This window comes from Mytilus trossulus, chromosome 9 (assembly GCF_036588685.1).
Source record: "Mytilus trossulus isolate FHL-02 chromosome 9, PNRI_Mtr1.1.1.hap1, whole genome shotgun sequence".
NCBI classification, from domain to species: domain Eukaryota; kingdom Metazoa; phylum Mollusca; class Bivalvia; order Mytilida; family Mytilidae; genus Mytilus; species Mytilus trossulus.
The window spans coordinates 33,289,927-33,311,564 of record NC_086381.1 but is presented as its reverse complement, the minus strand read 5'-3'; the positions used below and the strand labels follow the sequence as shown (position 1 = coordinate 33,311,564).

The window sequence follows — 21,638 nt, the reverse complement described above, 5'->3', positions numbered from 1 at the left end:
AATCGTTTGTCGTTACCAAACTTGTTTTGACATGTGAATACTAGTATTTTGACTACTATAATTTTGTAATAGATCTATTCATAAACCAACTGAAAAAATATTCATATCATCTCTTAATCGAGGATACTAAGGAAAACTTTTGAGTTAGATCACAGGCGCTTTGGGGTATAGACCCCTCTATTCTTATCCATTTTTTTGTGTTTAATTTTTTAAGTAAGTATTTCTTATTATTAAAACTCATTTTCACTAAGTGAATGTGTCCTTGCTCCTATCCATACGATAAATACTTAATATAAGATAATAGCATAATTATCTGTAATTGTTAAACGTCCAGTGGCAAACATTTCATGCATGTTCAGTTTGAGAAAAAAATAGATAATAGCTTAATTAGCAGTAATTGTTAAACGTCCAGTGGCAAATATTTTTTAATGCATGTTCGGTTGAGAACAAATTAGATAAGACTTCTATGAAGTGTTCGACTGGGATAAAGGTTGGGAAATTTGACTTCCACTATATAAAAGGGTAAGAATCAGACATCTGACAGCAATAACTGACAATAATTGTTTTCCATGTTCAATCGGTCACCAGAAATGTTTCAGTTTCTTAAGTATGTTACCAAGTTACTACGATTGATAAGTGTTATTTAAGATTAACTGGGACCAACTTACATTGGCTTCATTTTCATAGTTGAATACTCGCAGTAAATTTTCGGTTTACATATCATCATGGGATTCAGTCATAATAAATTAAACAGGCATTACTGACTTATTTGTTAGTTCTTGGAATTTCGGTATGTTGAAGTTAGTGTTTCATATTGTTATATTCTTATAAAGTTTCCGAACATGCGTTGAAATTTAAAGTATATAATTTGCTAATCGATATTGATGAATATTTTTCTTTTTGTTTTTTTTTCTTTGAGCTATAAATGTATACCTTCATAGTATATACACGTAGAATAATTGCAAACACGATTCTTTACCTTTCAGGCCAAACGACAGTCCCAAAAAGTGCCATGAAAGGAGGATCCTTTTTGTCGCCAAGTGGGACACGCGGAACTGACACTGAAAAGCATACTCTGGTTTTAAATGATAATTTCAAGCAGAAAATGTGTCAATATTGTAAAATGGAGGGGACTAGAACTGTATCTGGCTGGGTCGTTCTGACTCAAGTGAAGTGTTCAGTGTGTAACGTTCCCTTATGTCGTGTAAAAACACGACCTTGCTTCCAGCTATTTCACGAAAAACATATCTTTAATAAAAAGTGACATAACTGTTATAAACGGCTTACGCATATAAAAGGGAAATGGTTTTCATATACAATTATCAATATAAATGTAGTATTTCTATAATAAAATACATATACACGACAGTGAACATTTTCGTTGACATGATTGAATCAAAGTTTTTCTCTGAATATTTATATGGATCGAAGGATTAAATATTTATATGGATCGAAGGATTAATAATATCTTCAATTTACTTTCTCTTGATGATCAATTATCTGTAGAATCAGGTAGTTTGGAATGAATTGGCTAACTTTGACCTTTATTTTGATCGAGACGGGTGACGGTTGTGTATCCTGGGTTACAGAAATTAATGTTTATATTAAAGTGATATACAAAGGTGATGGCAAATTTGTATTAAGTGTATTATGCTTTCGCAAATGTCGGGAATAGTTTTGTAAATTAAAATCAGTTTGTCTTCATTAACCCTGTGAACAAATTTGTTTATTTTTCCATCATTTTCCTTTCAGTGAAATCACCATGCGTCAACAGGGAACGTTATCCTCTTCCGGGTCATAAGCCAAGGTCACCATTATCTCCTCAAGGCCACCATTTAGTCACTACGGATGGGTATAAACAAAAACCATGCCGCTACTGTTCAGCGATAGGGAGAAGAACGTCCACCGGAAACACGATCTGGACACGTGTAAGGTGTTCAGTGTGTAACGTGCCTTTGTGTCAAGAAACCACACGTACACAGCGACAGTGTTTCAAATTGTTCCATGAACAGTTTGTGTTTCCAGACAAATATTAAAGTTGTCTCTTGTGGAAATAGGATAGGTGCATGATGAAGTTGATTATTTGTGCCTTGTTACATCATTTTTTACAACGACGGATTGTCATATCTATAGACATACCGGTTTTAGATAGAAAGCTAAACTATATACTTGATTGACACGTGGGATGATTTTTTTTTATGATTTGTACAATAGTTTGATTTTATATTTTGTATAATTTTAAAATACACAAAAGAATTACTCTACGAGTGCTTCATTTTCATTTTCCTTCAAAAGTACGATTTAATATTTAAGGTCCGCTCTAGAATTAATGTATTCATAATGAATTAACCTCTAATATTTGGTCCTAAAATTTTAAATGTATATGTCACAATAGTAGCATTGACTACACAATTTTAAAAATAGCTAAACTATTTAGAACGAACGTGAGTTTATGCCCCAATTTATGAGTATTATGTTTTCTGGTCTATGTGTCCGTTCGTCCGTCCGTCTGTCCCGCCTCAGGTCAAAGTTTGTGGTCGAGGTAGTTTTTTGATGACGTTGAACTTTAAACTTAGTACACATGATCCCTATGCTATGAGCTCTCTAATCTTATTGCCAAATTAGAGTTTTGACTGAACATAGAAAATGATACTTGCGGATTGGGCATCCGTGTACTATAGACACATTTTATATTATGAGGCGATATATATTCAATTTCTGTTGACTGTTCTTGGAGTTTATAGTTCACATTTGTTAAAACCTTAGAGCTGATTTTATTTTCATATACTAGTAGTTTGGGTATTGTGTCAATTAGTCTCGAGACAGTACGCGATCGAGTGCCGAAGGATGGTTTGACTTCTGCTCATGTCAAATGAAAGAATAGTTATCTTTTTGCAACTCATCTAAGTACTTGGCATTCAGGAGTGAGCGTTAGACACGCTGACTGGAAGACAGTAAAAAGTGTGGATAGGGTGTCGTGTTTTCCTGTTGACGGTTACGTTGAGATCAACAACCTAAAACATTAATTTGTTAGGAGATAGTAAGAATGAAAGGTTCTTATTCATATCATATGAACATGTCCTCTTCCTAATATGCAAACATACTATTTGCTACTGGACGTTAAATGCGATTCCATCATAGTATGTCAATAAAAGTATCAAATTATCTAATATTGTATGTAAAGAGTTTTTAAATGAAATGGCGAAGCTCCATCTAAATTAAAGTTTGAGGTTAAAACATGGTATTTTTATGATGGTATGTATTGTATCTGACTTTTGAGGTGGTTTTTGGTTAATTGGGGTTTCACTGTTGCCTTTGACTAATGTAGAAAATGAATTGAATTTTAGGACTCCGTCTTTTATCCTTTTATCTTTACCTTTCAGGTACGGTACTTTGTCATAGGATGATTCCGAACGAAGGTCGCAGGCAACTAAAGTGCAAGCAGTGCAAGAAAAATCAGATACGTACAAAATCGGGATGTCGGGTCAATTCGAGGTTTCGATGTGATATATGTAACGTAGCTTTGTGTCGTGAAAGAGACTGTTTTAAACAATATCACGAGGAATTGTTCAGAAATTAACACTTCCCGAAATAAAACGTATCACGAGGAACTTTTAACAATATCACGAAGAATTTTTCAGAAAGAAACGCTACTCATATCAAGTTTTTTTCCATGGATGTTCAAAGTATACTTTGCAAAAATTCTGTCTACGCTTTGAGGTCTTATTTATTTCGTCTTAATTGTTAGTGTTCAGAACTGGATTTTATGTTTAAAATGATGACAAGTGTTTCATTTGCGTTTCAAAGCTAACTACTAGTATAATGACAATGGTGACACGTTTTACCGTTGTGTTTTAAAGCTTACGCGTCGAATGTTTTAACTTTAATTCGACAATGTCGTTAACAGAGCACTGTTTCAACAAGATACAACATTCTTCACAAAATCTCTTTTTGATATTTTATGTGACACCATGCACTAGAAAGACATTCTTAGTTGTGTTAAAGTTGGATGTTTAGTTTCTGATTATTTTTAAACACAATGTATGAAATATTGTAGCTTTGATTTTGTTGGTAGTAAAATAATAATCGTCATGTGTCTTTTTTTCTACCAGGGCAAGCCGAATATAGTTGAAAAGTTTTATTAGCCTAAAGATAAATGTATTGCTAAGATGTGAGACTAGTCGAGGACAATCTTCGGATTTTGCCGTTTCCCTATGACATCTTCGGTTACAGTTTGATTTTGAATCCTTTGAATCGTTTGATAAATAGCATATAGGGTAACCCAGGTTTCATGTATGCTGATTCCTGTATAAGATATACATTTGTTGATTACATTTATCAATTATTTTGCGAAAAGGTACATTCAAAAAATAAAATAAGTTACATTTTGATGAGTGATTCTTTGACTATGTTGATAAAATGTTGAATGATGTTCTTTGTTTGTCTTCATATTTCCGCACGCAATTCCATGTCTTCAGGGGGCATCAGTTGTCGAGTGGCCCACGTAGTTCATCTATTGTATTAACTTTTATATGGCAGGTGCGTTCGATTTTAATCTTAATTGACTTGGACTGTCAGTTTTCCTGTCGAAGATCGGTGGTTCTTCCCAGGCACTCGTGCTTCTTCGACAAATAAACACTAACAGCCACGAAATGTCAAATAGTGCTGAAAGTGTCATTAAACACCAAATACCAATCAATCCTATAATCAGAAAGGTTGTAATGCAAAGTTGGGATTAGAAACCGGTCATATGATGACTCATATTTTTATCAGACCTGCTTATAATGAATGGAAATCTGAACGTTTGGTTTCAGAATGAATTTTACAGTTGAGCACAAATTATACCAACAGTTCTGGCATGCCATTATATGTTGATGAGTAACTCGATTTTATTTCCCTTTCAGGATTTGACCTCTCTAGCTTTGCATATTGGAACGTCAATAGGTCAATGGATTCTGGTATTCCGGGTCATAGAATTGTTCCGAATGAGGGACACAAACAGCGTAAATGCAAGCAATGTCAGAAATATCGCAGAAAGACTAAGTCAGGATGGCAGGTCGCATCTAGATTTCGATGCGAGAGTTGTGATGTGTCTTTGTGTAGGGACGATACTTCAGAAAGGGATTGTTTTAAGCAATACCACGAGGAATTGTTGGGTTATACCGGTTCTTGAACGTTGTGGGACTTTAAAACATTGACCTTGTCTTTCTGAAAATAAACTTAATCCATTGTTCAAAGCTTATACCGTTTAATGAATTAAAATAATAATGGTATTTCAGTGTTTATTGTTTCCTATTTTTATGTATGACTACGGTTTAGAGATTTAAATATGATAATTTGTATAAAAACAAAGTAAAAGATGGGGAACAGTGTAAAGAATCATTATTTATCTGACTTAACATTGGCCTTTCTGTGTTTTGTACTAGTAGGTTGAAGACGTGAAATGAAAGTTAATCACGATTCTTTGCACATTTTCTAAAACAATATTTGAATCTCTTGCATGATAAGAAATGGCGGGTTATCTGAGAAATGGCGGGTTATCTGATTCAAATTAAAAACAGAATATTTGAATGATCTTTTAAGATACAAATGAGTGGCCTATTATTTCTTATGGTGGCCACATCAATTATTCATCTGTAAAGTGTTCATGTGTGTTCTAATCAATTATACACATTGTATACTCTTGTCTTGTTCTCACAGTTACTAATACTTTTCTCCTTTTATGTGAGGTGCATGTTGATGATGTGTGATTTTTTCAAATAGTTTTGGCTAGTTTCTGTCTTTAATTCTTTGTCTCTCTTTTTCCCTTTCAGGAACTCACATTAAGATATCTCCTCGGACTGAAGACCTCGGTCAGATGCAAGTATCATACTATACCGACTACTACAAAGATATGTATCGAGGAATGGTCCTCACAAATAAATCATTTGAAGTTCCTGGACACCCGTGCGTGTCAAATGAAGGACATAAACAAAAGAAATGCATGTATTGTCGTTTCTATAACAACAAGACTAGGTCAGGGTTGCCTATTTTTACCCGACACAAGTGCGGAACCTGTGAAGTTCCGTTATGTAAACTTGAAACGTCTGAAAGAATGTGCTTCAAAGCCTATCATGATACACTTATTAAAACTCAAGGAGGAAAGTTAGATGACGAAGGCAATGAATGACATATTTAATATACAACTGTTACTGTGGACAAATCTAGTCAAACTCTAGTTGTTATTCTACTTAGCTAGTTTGGTTGTGGGTTTGCATGCATGTGTAAATAAATAACGGGCCGATTTTGTCTATTATCGGTTGGATGCGATTTGATGATATTTAGCTGTCTTTATACTTGCTTGAGATTCATTCTGAAGATGCAGATAATCAAAAGATGGACAATTCTAAATTCAAAATAATATTTTCCGTGTAAGTTTTTTTTACGTGAAATTGTGAACTAAATTAATTTTTTTTATGAACAATTTGTATAACCATATAAAAATCACTTGTGAAAATAAATCATATAGATAAATAAAGACTTTGTCTTATAACAAAATATCTATTGAAGTAAATTTGACAAAAATACCATATCCTAACTCTTGTAATTTTGTTTGTATTGCATTCGCATTGTCCGTCTGGTCGTCCGTCCGTCCGTCCGTCCGTCAAACAATTTTTCAACACACATTTACTCACATTCGACTGAATAGCCTATTAGGTGAATTGATGGTCAACAGCTTTACAGTGATGAGTTGTAATGTGTAACCACCTGGTCCAAGGACACAGTTGTCGTCCTTTGGTTTTCGTTGTCTTACGAATATATTAGTCCCTAGTGTAAACAGTGTATAACTTGCATATTTTATTTGATACACTTTCCCAATTTATTTCTTGATATTAAATGCATGAAATATTAAGTAGGGGGATGTAATTAATTATATGTTTAAAAAATTGGGGTGCTGAATCTTTATGTTAAGTAGTGATTTGGTCCAGTTCAGAAAGGTCAAATTTTATTACGTCTGAAGCTGTCAAACTGAATTTAACACCCCCTTAACACAGAATTGTCAATATTTTGAGTTTAATAGAGCTGGTAGAAGTTTCTATAATTTTGATATTATTTGTCTCACTGTGAGTACACTACACTGTAAAACTCTTTTTGAGAAAGAGCAGGTGGGATTTTTTTAATTTGAATTTATTGTCTAAAGAAATGCACTACGAAATAACTGTGTTCTCAGGCCACCTTTCTTACATGTCAAATACCTTTTACCTAGTTGCCGATATTTTAATTTTTTCAACATGTGGATGAATTTTAAGATTTTTCTTCGCACTTGTCTCGGATATTATTGACTTTATAGTTTGTCAACCGCTTGGAAGTAATGAGTGCTTCATGTGTCAGGGTTTTTGGATTCTGACATATATGACTGGATTAGAATAAAGAGAAGTATAGTTGAAGTCATCACTATAAATAGTTATGAAGAAGGTACACAGTAGGCATGTACGTATGTCAGTTTGGATTTAAAAACTACTTAAATGATTGATTGAAAATTTCTATTGAAAATTTCTAATGAGTGTTTTGCTGTATTTCTAATGAGTATTTGGTGTATTATCTGCAGCATGATGGAGTTTCGTATCTTGGTATCGTTATTAGATATAGGAAGATGTGGTGTGAGTGCCAATGAGACAACTCTCCATCATCAATAAATATAAATGATATTACTTTGGGTTTGCCTAAGCATTTCACTCTTTATAAGACTATGTTGTAACAACTTTGTTCACTAAGTGTGTCACGTGATCGAGAAGGGAAAAAATACAGAAGGTTGTGTACATATCTTTGAATTTGTATGGTTAAGTACTAATATTCAGTACAACTTAATACTATAGCAGCCAATAAAAAAACCCAGATTTTTACTTAATCACTGAAATCTTGAACTGAACAGAACATATTTCATTTGATAGCAATAATAGATTAATTTGACATTATCTGGAAATTTAAAGTACTTATTTTATCAACATTAACCCTAGATCAGTGTTAAAGGATTACAATGTTCTGCACTGTGTCAAGTTTCGTTGAAGTAAACTTAAACGAGTACAATACATATTGGCGATAGTTTAACTACTTGGACCTTAATTTACTCACGATTGAATCAGAAGTTTGAGTCTAGGCCCATATTTCATGGAATTTAAAATCTATGTCGCTAACTTGCATATTTGAAAATGTGGATTGGCTTTACAGAACAGAAATTACTCGGCAAAGTGTGCTGAATATAAAGGCAACAAATATAAATCTAGATTTTAATGTGTAAATTGTTGTTCATATAACTATTTTCATTGATGAAAGGTTTGGGAGGTCAATGTTGTACAGATATACGATCTAGGTTAACACTTTGTTTTGAATTCTTGAGTTTTCAACCATGTTTAAGTAGATCATACTAAAATCCCCTTATTTTGCAGATGCATCCATCTTTCCTCCTATCTTATCAAGCACGAAGCTATCTGACGCTGGAAGTTACCAAGATATCCTCATTTCACCCGAACACAGACTTGTTCCCTTGGGATTTGGAAAACAGAAAACATGCAAATATTGCAGAATAATGAAATGCCGTACCCGGACTGGCCTTAGGATTTTTACACGTTATAAATGTGAAACCTGTGGCATCGCTCTCTGTAATCCATATACTTCAGAACGGCGTTGTTTCTTTGTATATCACATGGTAAATGGTGCACCAAAACCGGAAACAAGTGATGCATAAGCCGTCAAGTTGGACTATAGTCCCCAACTTTATCTTATCTTAATATAAACCTATCAATTTATGGACAAAATGTTTTTTCATGTCTTTTAAAAGTTACATTCTTGAAAACATAAATGTGTCAATGAATTTAGAATAAAGGTTAATCCAATTGCAGAACTTTATATTATAAAACTTGTATGTCTGACTACATTTACTTGAACACTGTCTTGAACCCGGGTCCTCCACCATTTATTATTAAAAGAAGTAGTTTGATTTTCCTGTATTGTAACATGGTCTTCTAAATGCTCTTTTCCTTCAAAATCTCAACAGAAAAAATAACTACTTCTATGAGAGTTGGTACTTGATTTTTGCATGATGAGGGAACTTGGTCCCTATTTATGTCATTGTAGTCGATGTAGAGACTATTCGGGTGTTGTTGTCGTTGTGGAGGCAGGCCTGGGTCGACATACACCTAAAAGTTTCGAAATTCATTTTTTATTTCAATAAATGGTGGAGGACATATGAAAGCTGAAACCATACACTTAGTTTAAAGATCGGTTCTTTACATATTCACCATTCGATCAGGAATATTACAGTTAAACGTTATTTTTTAAATTTTCGGACTTTTCAATTTTATATTTGTTTCCAGTTTATGATATACATGTATTTGTGACTTAATTAATTAGAATACAGAATTGTACAACGATATCAGAATCGAAGAACACCAATAATGTTTTATTTTAAAAGAACCAAGAAATCTACAGAAAAGCATTTGTGTACCAAGTCAGGAATTGACAGTTGGTATCCATTCGTTTGATGTGTTTATACTTTTGATTTTGCCTTTTGGCAACGTTTGTTTTATCGCCTTAAATCAAAAACAAAAAAACATACTTTAATTTGTATGCAGATAGTAATGATATATATTAGCCGATAAAATATTTATAACGGTAAAAGGAGATATGAGTATAACCAGTTTTATTTGCTAATTGAAAATTAAGCGGAATAAAATAATTTAAGACAGCAGAGAAGATAATTCTGTTTAATTGGTTATTACTAACCGACTTCAATTTAAAAATGTTTACCCTATGGAATTCACCCCGCCATATTATGTATGTATGTGCCTTTCCCAAGTTAGGAGCCTGTAGTTCAGTGGTTGTCGTTTGCTTATGTGTTACATTTAAGTTTTTTGCTAATTTTTAAATTTTTAATTTTTTTTTAATTTTTTTTTTTTATATAAATACGGCCGTTAGTTTTCTTGTTTGAATTGTTTTACATGGTCATTTTGGGGTCTTTAATAGCTGACTTTGCAATATAGGCTTTGCTCATTGTTAAAGGCAGTGCGATGACATATAGTCGTTAATTTCCGTGTCATTTTGGTCTCTTGTGGTGAACTGTCTTATTGGCAATCATACCACATATTCTTTTTTATATTTATACATTTTCGATTGAAAAATGTCAAGTTTAGTTTGGGAATCCTTTGCTCATGATCCCTTACAGAAATAGTCAGATATAAAACTTCGTATTTAGGAAGGATCCAGGGCTTTGTAAAAATATACTTTAGTTTTGTTTGAATTTTTAAAATTAAAGATATTGTTTCGGTTAATCAAAGTACTAATTGTCTGTACTAAAATATATAAAGGATTCTATATTTAAATGTCTGGATGTAAGAAGAAATATGAATTCTGAATCATACTTACATTGTAACTGCGATTCTATTGTAATTTAATTGCTGTGATCCTGGTCGGAATAAGATTTACACCTTTTATCATTTTTACCAGTAAGAGATTATTTTAAAGTAATATCTTGGTATATGAAAATAGAAACTTTTAATATTTCTGCTAAATGTGGAAACGTTTTACATAATAAGTGATATGTGTTTGGTGTACATGTATGTGAATGTATTTTTTTTCCCAAGTCATATATAATTATATTCACGTCGCCAGAGTCCTCGGGTGGGGGATCCACTCTTTTAGCCTTAGAGTGGATTTCAGATCCACTCTTTCAGCCAAAGAGTGGATTTGTGGCAGGTTTTTCTCCCCACCTTTGCTATTCTTTGTCATTTATTCAATTGACATGATATTAGTTGATGTAATTTCGTAGTAATTATGTATTATTATTTCATATTAAATATGAACTTTTATGTCAAATGTTTTATTAGCAAAATGTATTTTTTGCATTTTATGATTTTGAATAAATGACCTTTTTTCGTCAGTTTAGTTTTTATATCATATAGCAAATCAAGCTCAGACTCTGGCTTGTGTATACGTAGTATGTTTATGGTATCTAGCTGTCTGTCTTAAAACCAGTTTTATTTGCTAATTGAAAATTAAGCGGAATAAAATAATTTAAGACAGCAGAGAAGATAATTCTGTTTAATTGGTTATTACTAACCGACTTAAATAAAAGAGTGAGCTTTTATTACTGTAAATGTATAATGTCTCTAGTCTGGTCAAAGGGTCAGAGTGTCCTACTTAATTAAACGATAAATTGTTGAAATTAGATAACTTGTTTTCACGTGCAGAGAAATTTCTTTTATGACCAATGCATGATTGGATATCATCTTTCTTATTGGTCAATGGCCTTGCGGGTCAGCACGAGTTCACGTGTAAGTGCATTGTGGTCACTTCCTTTTATCATCAGCATTTGATGTGTTAACTTGTGATTCTTATCAAACAATTTGTTCAAAATTCCCACCCACAGACCGCCCTTTATATTATCTTTTGAAGTAAATATGTTTATTTATGGGGCAGGTTTTTCTCCCCACCTTTGCTATTCTTTGTCATTTATTCAATTGACATGATATTAGTTGATGTAATTTCGTAGTAATTATGTATTATTATTTCATATTAAATATGAACTTTTATGTCAAATGTTTTATTAGCAAAATGTATTTTTTGCATTTTATGATTTTGAATAAATGACCTTTTTTCGTCAGTTTAGTTTTTATATCATATAGCAAATCAAGCTCAGACTCTGGCTTGTGTATACGTAGTATGTTTATGGTATCTAGCTGTCTGTCTTAAATAAATAATACATAACATGTATGTTTCAGAAGAATCCGTTATTTTTAATTGAATAACAACGCTTGTACGTCATACTAAAATTCACCTTCATATCTCATAGAAGTTTAACATTCATGAAGACACGTGCTATCACAAAAAAAGTGTAAATGCCATTAAGAGATACAAAATAAAAATCAATTTCATGACCATAGCGAAAACATGTAGTTATTAGTAAGTCCATAGGGTTTTCAAAGCGTTGACCGTTCGCACATTTTTAGAATGAAGTGCTTCCCCGCTTCATTCAAAATGAAATCCGGTCAACGCTTTACATCCCAATGAATTTACAATAAGAAACAATCAATTCTTAAATAAAACAATCACCTTGCGATACAAATCCATAATCCATAATCCATTTAGATATAAATATATAGTGGTATACAGTCTTGAACAGTAGACACGTCTATATATGTCAATTAAGTTTTAAATCACCCGAGTCTAAATAAGACTTCATTAGATTTGATGGAGACAATCAAATATCAATCAACACCCAAAATACAAAACTGAATAACAACGACATACGAAGTTCCTGAAAAGTGATCTGCAGATGAACAGCATATAAAAATCCTCCAATCTGTGTGGGCAAGGTAAATAGCTATCAGATATACACTTGGTCAAAGGTAACGGACATTAGGGTCACTACTTCGTACAACAGTTCCAGAGCTTCTATATTCAGTTTTGTATGCATTAGCAAAAAAAAATAACATGCACCTACATATTTAAATGCCAATCGAGTACAGTAAAGCTTGTTACCGGTCATTTTGCAGTTTGGTTTATTGCTGTATATTATTTTTCGTTGATTGTTTTGCACTGTTAGTTTTTGTTTTACATATGTCTTTTCTAGGGGGAGGGGGATGTTAATAGCTTACAATGCGGCATATGATCAGCTCGTTTTGCAAGGCCGTACGATAACCTATAGTTGTTAACTTCTATTACTCTTGTTCTCTAGTGGAGAGTTGTCTTATTAGCGATCATACCACTTCTTATTTTTATTTGACAGTAAATAAAGGTATCAGATTGTCAATTATTGCTATATTCAGATTAAACCTTGTTTTTTTAAAATTTTAAACTATTATTGAAACCGTACATATTTCAACAACAGAAATTTTAGTGAGGTGGACTTAACCACAAACATCGCGACTTAATCCTGTCTGAGGTCATTATTTGATCGTATTTAGCTGTAATTTTGATGTTGATATGTCTAGTAGCCGATGTGGGTAGTACCGATTTTATATCAGTCTAAATCTAATATGAAATTGCTCAAAACTAATGGACCAGCTTTTGTTATTTCTGCGGTTTGCACGAATCAGTCTGGTTATTTTCTTCCATGTATGTGTCATTTGAAAGCTAGGTCTGTTTGATTGAATAGAATATTACCGGAACATCGTATGTTAAAACGTATTTGATATTGGCAAAGATATTTACATATTTGAGGAAATGTGTTGCAGCTATCACTGAAAAATGGAAATAGTTTATCTAATTTATTTCCCTTGAAAGTTATATCGCTACCTTGAAATATATCAAGTTTGTTTAAAATAGTTTTACGTTTACTTAATGATGTTTTCAAACAGAAAATACAGCTGTATAAAATTGGTCCTCTAAATTCAGAAATCAAATACTAGTATGTATGTTCAAGAAACCCTTTTACAGTCATTATGAAGTTTTTTCATCTACTCGCCAATGTAAAACTATTTTTTAAGATGAAAACCTACTATGTGATATTTATCTTTTAGGTACAAATCGTCATAGAAGACCATTGGATTCAGAACAGTCTAAAATGGAAGCCGATATAGATAGGGACAATTCTCTCGCACCTTCTGAAGGCGATGCGAATACTATGAAGAGTGGATATCCGATTTCCAGTGGACAAAGATTTACGTTAAATTTACCCAATATGACTCGTCCGCCGCCACCTTTTCCAATTTTACCCAATATTACACATCCGCCGCCACCTTATCCACTAAGTCTTGAAAGTTCTCCTAAATTCATGGAGTTTCAGTCACGACCAATGTATTTCCAATCTTCGTCCAGTATTGTTCATGGTATGCCTGTACCTTCTCAATTTCCTGACCATTCACAAGGGATTGCACCTAAAGAGCAACTTCAACATACAACTGGCATGTCAACACCTACAATGGTAGCAGAACCAGTATATCCCTCGACTGATCCCTTGGTCGACCCAGACGGTACAGCTTCTTCAGCACCGGTAGTTGTTAAGAAGAAAGCGATAATATTAAAGGGATTAGATGATTTACCAGGTCATAAAATTGTCCCTAATGATATCAAGAATGGCGCAAGATGTACATATTGTCAAGTCCATAGAATAAAAACACCGTCTGGATGGAGAGTAAAAACTAATTATAAATGTGAAACTTGTGATGTGGCTCTTTGTGCGAGCGAAGTATGCGAACGGAATTGCTTCCATCTACATCATGTTGAAATGTTTGGCGAGCAGATTTTAGGCGATAAAGCGCAGTAAACGATGACGTGTGCTGACATTTGACTATAGTAGTTCATTTGTATAATGGAACTATACCTACATGTATACAGTTTAACACAGGAGATGATATTTATGTGTATATACTAGAAATTGCAAATTAGATTTGTTATGGCTTATATGCATACACTTAACTTCATGTCAAATAGGACATAAGAAGCTATCAGCATATATATAAAAAAAAAGAGATGTGTGTATGCATACGGTCGCCCATACTAAAATTATTAGAAAACAAGTTATTTTCAAAGTTCGTATATTATGGGATAATAACGACGAATGACTTGATAGCAGTGTAGAACAAAAAAGAAATCGATATTGGTGATTTGCGTTTTTCTACATAATTAGGAAGCTTGCCATTGAATGATTATTTGGTAAAAGATGCAGCGTATGAATATATATGTTGATCGGGTTGTTGTTTAAGGGCAAAGCTATAGTGACTTATATCATTCAAATTGATTATTGGGAAGAAGAGTTTCCATAGCAAGCAATTTCAAACATTTACTTCTGTTGTTTTCAACTGGAAAGGGTTCACAAACTCTCTATTTCAAAACCGAATATATTTTAGTTTTACAAAATTTATTATTTGAATGCTTGTTCCTCCCGTTGTGTTTTTTACGAGATGCAAATTGGTGTGTTTGTATATAACTGATGGTTTTTTAACTATTGTTTATGTGGTATGAACTATTGATTATTTGGTGTGCTCTGCTGTTAATGTGGTGTGAACTTTTGAAAGTATTCACTTCAGACACATGACAAGATTGATAAAAACCGTATTGTACATATTGTATTATAATTCTGTTTATATGTGGGGTTACATTGGATACATTTATTCTAGTTAGTTTAACGTTAAACATTGTGTTTCTTTGTTTTTAATCAAATGCTTGCTAAGATATGTACTCATAACAAGTCTTAATTTGTTACAAGTATAGTAGTACTGAATTTGAATTAGAAAATAAGATTTGAACTGAATTTCAAACGAGATGATTTTAGTTAGTTAGTTTGAGTTTGTCTTATTTTGTAGAGGTATGTTTTGTTTTATTTTATGGCTTAAATAAAATTTATTCCACGTAATGTTGGATTAGTTATCCAAATCATTTGCTTTTTAGCTTTTAGTTTAAGATTCTAGTATTGAACTATCATTGAACTATCATCTGCGTGTAAAGATAAAAACTTGCAATTTTTTGCATGCCCAACCTACGATAGTAGAGGTGCATTATGTGTTCTGGTCTGTGCGTCCGTCCGTCTGTCCCGCTTCAGGTTAAAGTTTTTGGTCGAGGTAGTTTTTGATGAAGCTGAAGTCAAATCAACTTGAAACTAAGCACACATGTTGCTTATGATATGATCTTTCTAATTTTAAAATCTAATTATACTTTTGATCCCAAGTTTACGGTCCATTGAACATGAAAAATGATAGTGCGAGTGGGGCATCCGTGTACTTTGGACACATTCTTGTTATATTCGAATTTCTCTATTAATCGGTTTTTGCATAAAACAACACTTTGCATTGCAACGCCAGACGAAATCTAGGAAACAAATATTGTTGTTAGACTTTTTTCATTTAATGAAAAGATTTATTTAGAATGAAATTCAAAACAGTGTGGCTGTGGCTATTGATTGACAGATTAAAGTCATCCATTGACTGGGACAATTTACGTGAACGTTTGTCTGTAACGACCACTGTTCACGACGTACCACCGATGGACATTTAAACTGTGGGGTCACCAAAGGTTTCTTAACGCCTTTAATTATAAAATAATTCGAAAAATTAATCAGGAATAATTTTTATGTTTTGATTTATATAATTGATGTAAATCAATACATCGTGTTTTTTCTGATTAATTTTTTGAATTACTTTTTTAAGGTGTTGAGACCCTTTGGTGACCCAATAGTTTAAGAGTCTTTAAAAAGTGCATAACGAGCAGTGGTCGTTACATACAAACGTTCACCTAAATTGTCCTAGTCAATGGATGAATTTAATGTGTCAATCAATGGCCACAGCCACACTGTTTTGAATTTCATTCTAAAAGATAGAAAATACAATCAGAAACTGTAAACAGCAAAAAAACAAACAAATACCAGATGCAAAATTGCCAATGCAAATGAAACTACCACTGTACTCTATATAGGGGATTGCTTTGAACTGACGATGTTTGACCTATACAAACACTTATATTATCTTAACAAAACAAATATTGCAGCTTATGAGACCAACAAACACTAACACGTTTGAAACTTGCATTTGAGGAGGGGTTATAATAATTGAATGTTATTTGAACAAAATTAATAAATCGTATGCGTTTTGAAATGTGTAGCCTTATAGCAAATATTTTGCGGGTCAAATGTTTCTTCTTTATGGTGTCACAGTCGGTTTTAAATTGCTGAAACGGAATTCCACCAAACGTGTTGCTTCATGACATGCATGTGTGTGTGTGCAGCTTCAGCTATTTGAATTTATGATCTGTGATTTATTTTTTGATTTATAAAAAGTGCATCCCCTTTCCCCCTTTTTGAGAGCTTGTCTTGAATATTTCGATATGAACACTAAAGGCCATTAAGAACAAACAAAATCTTACATGAAGATGTAGATGTGGATAAACTGTCTTTTTGTGCACTATTGATCTTGAATACCTGATAAGTTCAGCCATTTCTAAATGATTTGTACTGTCTGTTCTTATGTTGTACCGTTAACACTGCCACACGTTAGGTAGGGGTGAGCGCTCTCATAAATGTCAACCAACCACATTATATATGTCCCTGTCCCATGCCTGGACCCTTTAATTCATGGGGTTGGATTTGTGTCATATTTGATTTTCATTTAGTAGATATAGGAAGATGTGGTGTGAGTGCCAATGAGACAACTCTCCATCCAAATAACAATTTAAAAAGTAAACCATTATAGGTTAAAGTACGGCCTTCAACACGGAGCCTTGGCTCACACCGAACAACAAGCTATAAAGGGCCCAAAAATTACTAGTGTAAAACCATTCAAACGGGAAAACCAACGGTCTAATCTATATAAACAAAACGAGAAACGAGAAACACGTATATATTACATAAACAAACGACAACTACTGTACATCAGATTCCTGACTTAGGACAGGTGCAAACATTTGCAGCGGGATTAAACGTTTTAATGGATCCAAACCTTCTCCCTTTTTCTGAAACAATAGCATAACATCACAACATAGAAAACATACGATAAAATATCAATTGGCAGACTTAACTCAATCAAAAAACGTATGATTACACAATGAACGAATCAATTTGATCTGCGATATCTGAATACAAATGCATTTGTTGTGTTCAATTATGCGGTTGTATTTTATTGGAGTTGTTTCTTATTTTGGCACGTCGTGGTCTTTAATAGCTGACTAAACGGAATGGGTTTTGCTCATTGTTAAAGGCCATAAATTGAACTTTAGTTGCTAAAATCTACTCCGGTTGAATGATGTTCGATAGTTGTGTTATAATTAGCAATCATACCAAATGCGTACTTAATCTTGTATCAGAACCAAAATTGGAACTTGCATAAGACATCAACCGACTTCCCTTTGACAAAAGTAATATGCCCGAAGGTCACATCTTAACACTCATTGGGGGGTAAATCCTACTTCCGGTAGCGTAAAACAAAGAGAATGTCGATACTGTTTAAAATATAAATTGAAAACAAGGAAAGGCTTGGCAGTACGAACCAAATATATATGTTTATCATGTGATGCTGCTGTATGTTCTAGGCGAATCAACTAACAGGAACTGCTTTGTTTTGTATCATAATGAAAAATTCTTAGGCATGCAGTAAGATTTCGTATTTTATACTTTTAAGTTTTGTCTTCATTTTGATTATATGTTTGTTTTTCTTTGACCTTTCAGGTAAGAGAGAGGTTCAACAAAATCCAGAGAAATCTTTAGTTATGATGGATCTTACGTCACCACATTTAGGAGGAATAGGTAGTGAGTCGAATCACTATACCTTTCCTTTCAATAAACACAATTTACCACCGGGACACCATCTTGTTTCAATTCCTGGAAACAAGAAGAAAGAATGTAAATACTGTCAGAGACATAAAATAAAAACAAAAAGTGGTTATGCTGTACAGACGCAATATAAATGTGAAACCTGTGACGTAGCTTTGTGTTCTGGTGGATATACAGACAGAAATTGTTTGGTTAACTTTCATAATGAAGCATATGTCGTTTCGAAAATGTAATATGTACTTTGTTCTTTTCCCAATGAAGCTTTAAGTTGAGTTTTCCGGTTAAAATTTCAACTCTGGACTGAATATTTGAGAGATTTTGGGTTTTTTTTTTTGGTTAATTATATATTTACCAACTGAAACTGTATGCTTGCATCTTTAAAAATTCAAAGTTTGGATAATAGCTGGTGTCAAAATTTTTGTTGTTGGTGAACCAGTTGTTTACTATCATGTACCTATGTATGTATACATGTACTTCCCAGACTCATTACGTACTATTTGCTATGAACTAACATATAAACCACTCACCTTTTCTTACTTTTCCTGTATGTCTGCATGTGTACTAATTCATTATGAATTTATGACACTAGTCAAGGTTTCCTTATCAGTCTTGAAACACATCCTTTTCTGTTCATTTGTTTGCTTATTTTCTATCTGCATAATTCTTCCAGGTGTGATGTCGAATGCTGCGGTTCAGGATGGATATGAGTGCATTGTGGTCAACTCTCGTGAACACGTTCTTGTTTCTAGTGTAAGAAGGAGGGAATGCAAGTATTGCCGCCGAAAGAAGATCGAATCTAAAAGCATTTGGCCAGTACAAAGCAAGTACAAATGCAATACTTGTGACGTAAATCTGTGTTCACACAAAAAGACGGGAAGGTCCTGCTTTTACATGTATCACAAAGAGTATTGTCAGTCTCAAACTTGATAGTTTAGGGTACGTCTTGATTGGGATCACTTTTTCTTTGTGCATTATTTTTTTCCAATTTAAATGCATTTTTCTAAGTCTTTAGAAATAACTCTTATTCAGTTAAATTATATCGTATCTAGACCTGAACATGCATGCAATATTTGCCACTGGATGTTAAGCAACCAACAATCAATCAATTAGATAATTTCTTTATTTTGTCCATCGTTCATTTCTGTAAACAGTATTGTATTACTTGATTTATTTTATATCCACATTTAATATACTATTATGCTTTGCAACCTGCTGTTCTCTTTCCTTTTTATAGGGCTCATTTTTGTTAATTGATTATTTTGGGGGCTATTATTTTCTATTCTATTCACATCTTCAATACTCTCATATAGATGATGGAGCGATAAAGCATGATATGTAACCGTTGCCCTGTGCACAAATTATTGTTGTTTTATATACAACTGTCTGATTCCAAATTGTTATTTTTATATGAGTTATATAATAATCTGTTTGTTTGTAAATATAATTTGCTTTTGACTAAAAACTGAGCTTATAATTTCTTTTTAAATTCATTTTTTTAAATTTTTTTGTTAAATACTAGTATATTATTTTTTTTGGGTGTAATATAGCCACGCCCAGAACTAATTGTGATAGTCACATTCTGTTTTGTTCCCTTTATATATATATGTGTGTGTGTGTGTAAATAAGATTGGTTATGTTATGAGGAACATTATAATTATAATAGCATGGACAAAAAGTTTGATAATAATACTGATTTCAACGAAGTTAATACAATCACTCTTTGTAAATATGTTAACCTGCTGCTTTATGTTATTTCAATAAAAATGATTATATAAGAAAATATGTTTGTACCAATGAGAGTACGGATATGTCTAATCAGATGTGTTGTAACCGAATAATTGCTATCACAAGTTCCTAATAGTACATATGAAAACAAAAAGATTGGAGAAGACTTTAAATTTTGATTAATTTGTGTCTCATCGCAATATTAAGCAAATGAAATATATGTAAACTAAACAAAATGTTACCTGATAAGATCACAACCTATCCCATTCAGGCATTTTTTGGTTTTCTAACAAAAGTTTTATTATCCAAATTTTTTGAAACTAATACACATTATTTAGAACTAGAACTAGCAGATTGTGTTCGAATTTGGGAAGAGGTCACTTGCCGTTCTAGAGTTATGCCCCTTTTTAATTTAAGATCGCAAAGCTTGAGCAGGGGCATTCGTGTTCTCAGACACATTTTTCTTTTATTTTTTCTTAAAAAACCCCAACATGTTTCTCCATTACGAATCATGTTTGAATCAAATTATGTACAATATATACATTACATGTATATAGTTAAAAAAAGGCCGTACGGTGACCTATAGTTATAAACTTCTATGTAATTTGGTCTCAGCATTTCTTAAATAATACTCTCTCGTTGAATTCACGAGCATACTTTCCGATCAGAAAGAAAACAAAAAACGTAACATCCAAAGTTAATCCACCTTAAAGTTGTGTAAGCTAATTCCTTGCCTAATGTCAAATACTAGGTTAAGTGGAAATTAGATCCTAAATGCACTAAAATGTCCAATGGGGAATAATTTGAAACTGCTTGTAACCAGAAAGTTTGGTATCAAATGAAAGCTGTATGACTGGTGATCATTGTAAAACCTTTTTGATCTATAATTTTGAATAATAAAAAAATGCATGAAAATTTTAAAGGAGGATACATACATTTTACCTGTTTGTCAGATCTGAAGTACTTGTTATAGTACATTCGACATTCCGGGAATCAGTTCCCTCTTATATGCCATTAAAGGTATGTTGATTTAATTTTTGTACAAGACATCTTAAAATGTTATTTGACATGCAATAATTGTCACTTTATTTGAATTATAAATCAAAAGAGCTGTACCTACTTGAATTTAACACGGAAAGCAATGGGACAATGACTTAGTGATGTACTTCCTATTTTACTATAGTACAAATAGGATACACAAAACTATGTGGGAAACAACATTGTTGTATTTTTATATATTGATGAAAACTAATTTTTCACGAAATTTATACACACTTATAAATTTACCATAACAGTTTTGGACTTAAATTGCCATGTTGTAATTGATAGTCTTCGTTATCTGGAAAGAATTTCTTTTGTGGTAGAGTTATTTACAAAACAGTAGTTATTTGTTTGTGAAATACTTTACTTTGTGTTTAATACTGTACTGGTCAGTTAAACATACATGTTCGTATATTCCGAGGACGTTTCTAAGTTTTTCCAATTCTTCTACTTCATGTACGCAAATAAAGCAACTATGCATTCAAATTATGCGAAGGATTCCTAAGAATGAATAATGTGACCTGTATTTTAAAATTCTAAATTGTTGCTCTTTCGATGTGTTTTTATACGCCCATCAAAGTTTTATATGTATAAGTTTCAAAGTACTTGTATGTTATTCAGCATAATGCTATTTCAA

At 32.8% G+C, this 21,638-nt stretch overlaps 1 protein-coding gene across 17 annotated transcripts in view; it reads left to right on the top strand.

The window, feature by feature from the left end:
• The window catches only part of LOC134685593 (Krueppel-like factor luna), a 79,924-nt gene that overhangs the window by 35,964 nt on the left and 22,322 nt on the right, over positions 1–21,638 (top strand). Inside the window, exon 5 of one of the 17 annotated variants that reach the window (XM_063545464.1) lies at positions 18,906–19,177. The exons of 8 other annotated variants lie outside the window; for them this stretch is intronic. In XM_063545464.1, coding sequence (XP_063401534.1) covers positions 18,906–19,162 — 257 coding nt within the window. In that variant the 3' untranslated portion in view covers positions 19,163–19,177. Of the gene's footprint in view, positions 1–986; positions 1,280–1,752; positions 2,150–3,383; positions 4,093–4,904; positions 5,189–5,813; positions 6,448–8,426; positions 8,756–13,496; positions 15,355–18,130; positions 18,484–18,905; positions 19,178–21,638 lie in introns of those variants that run through there. 8 more of the 17 variants (XM_063545439.1, XM_063545425.1, XM_063545446.1 and 5 more) reach the window with 8 other exon arrangements.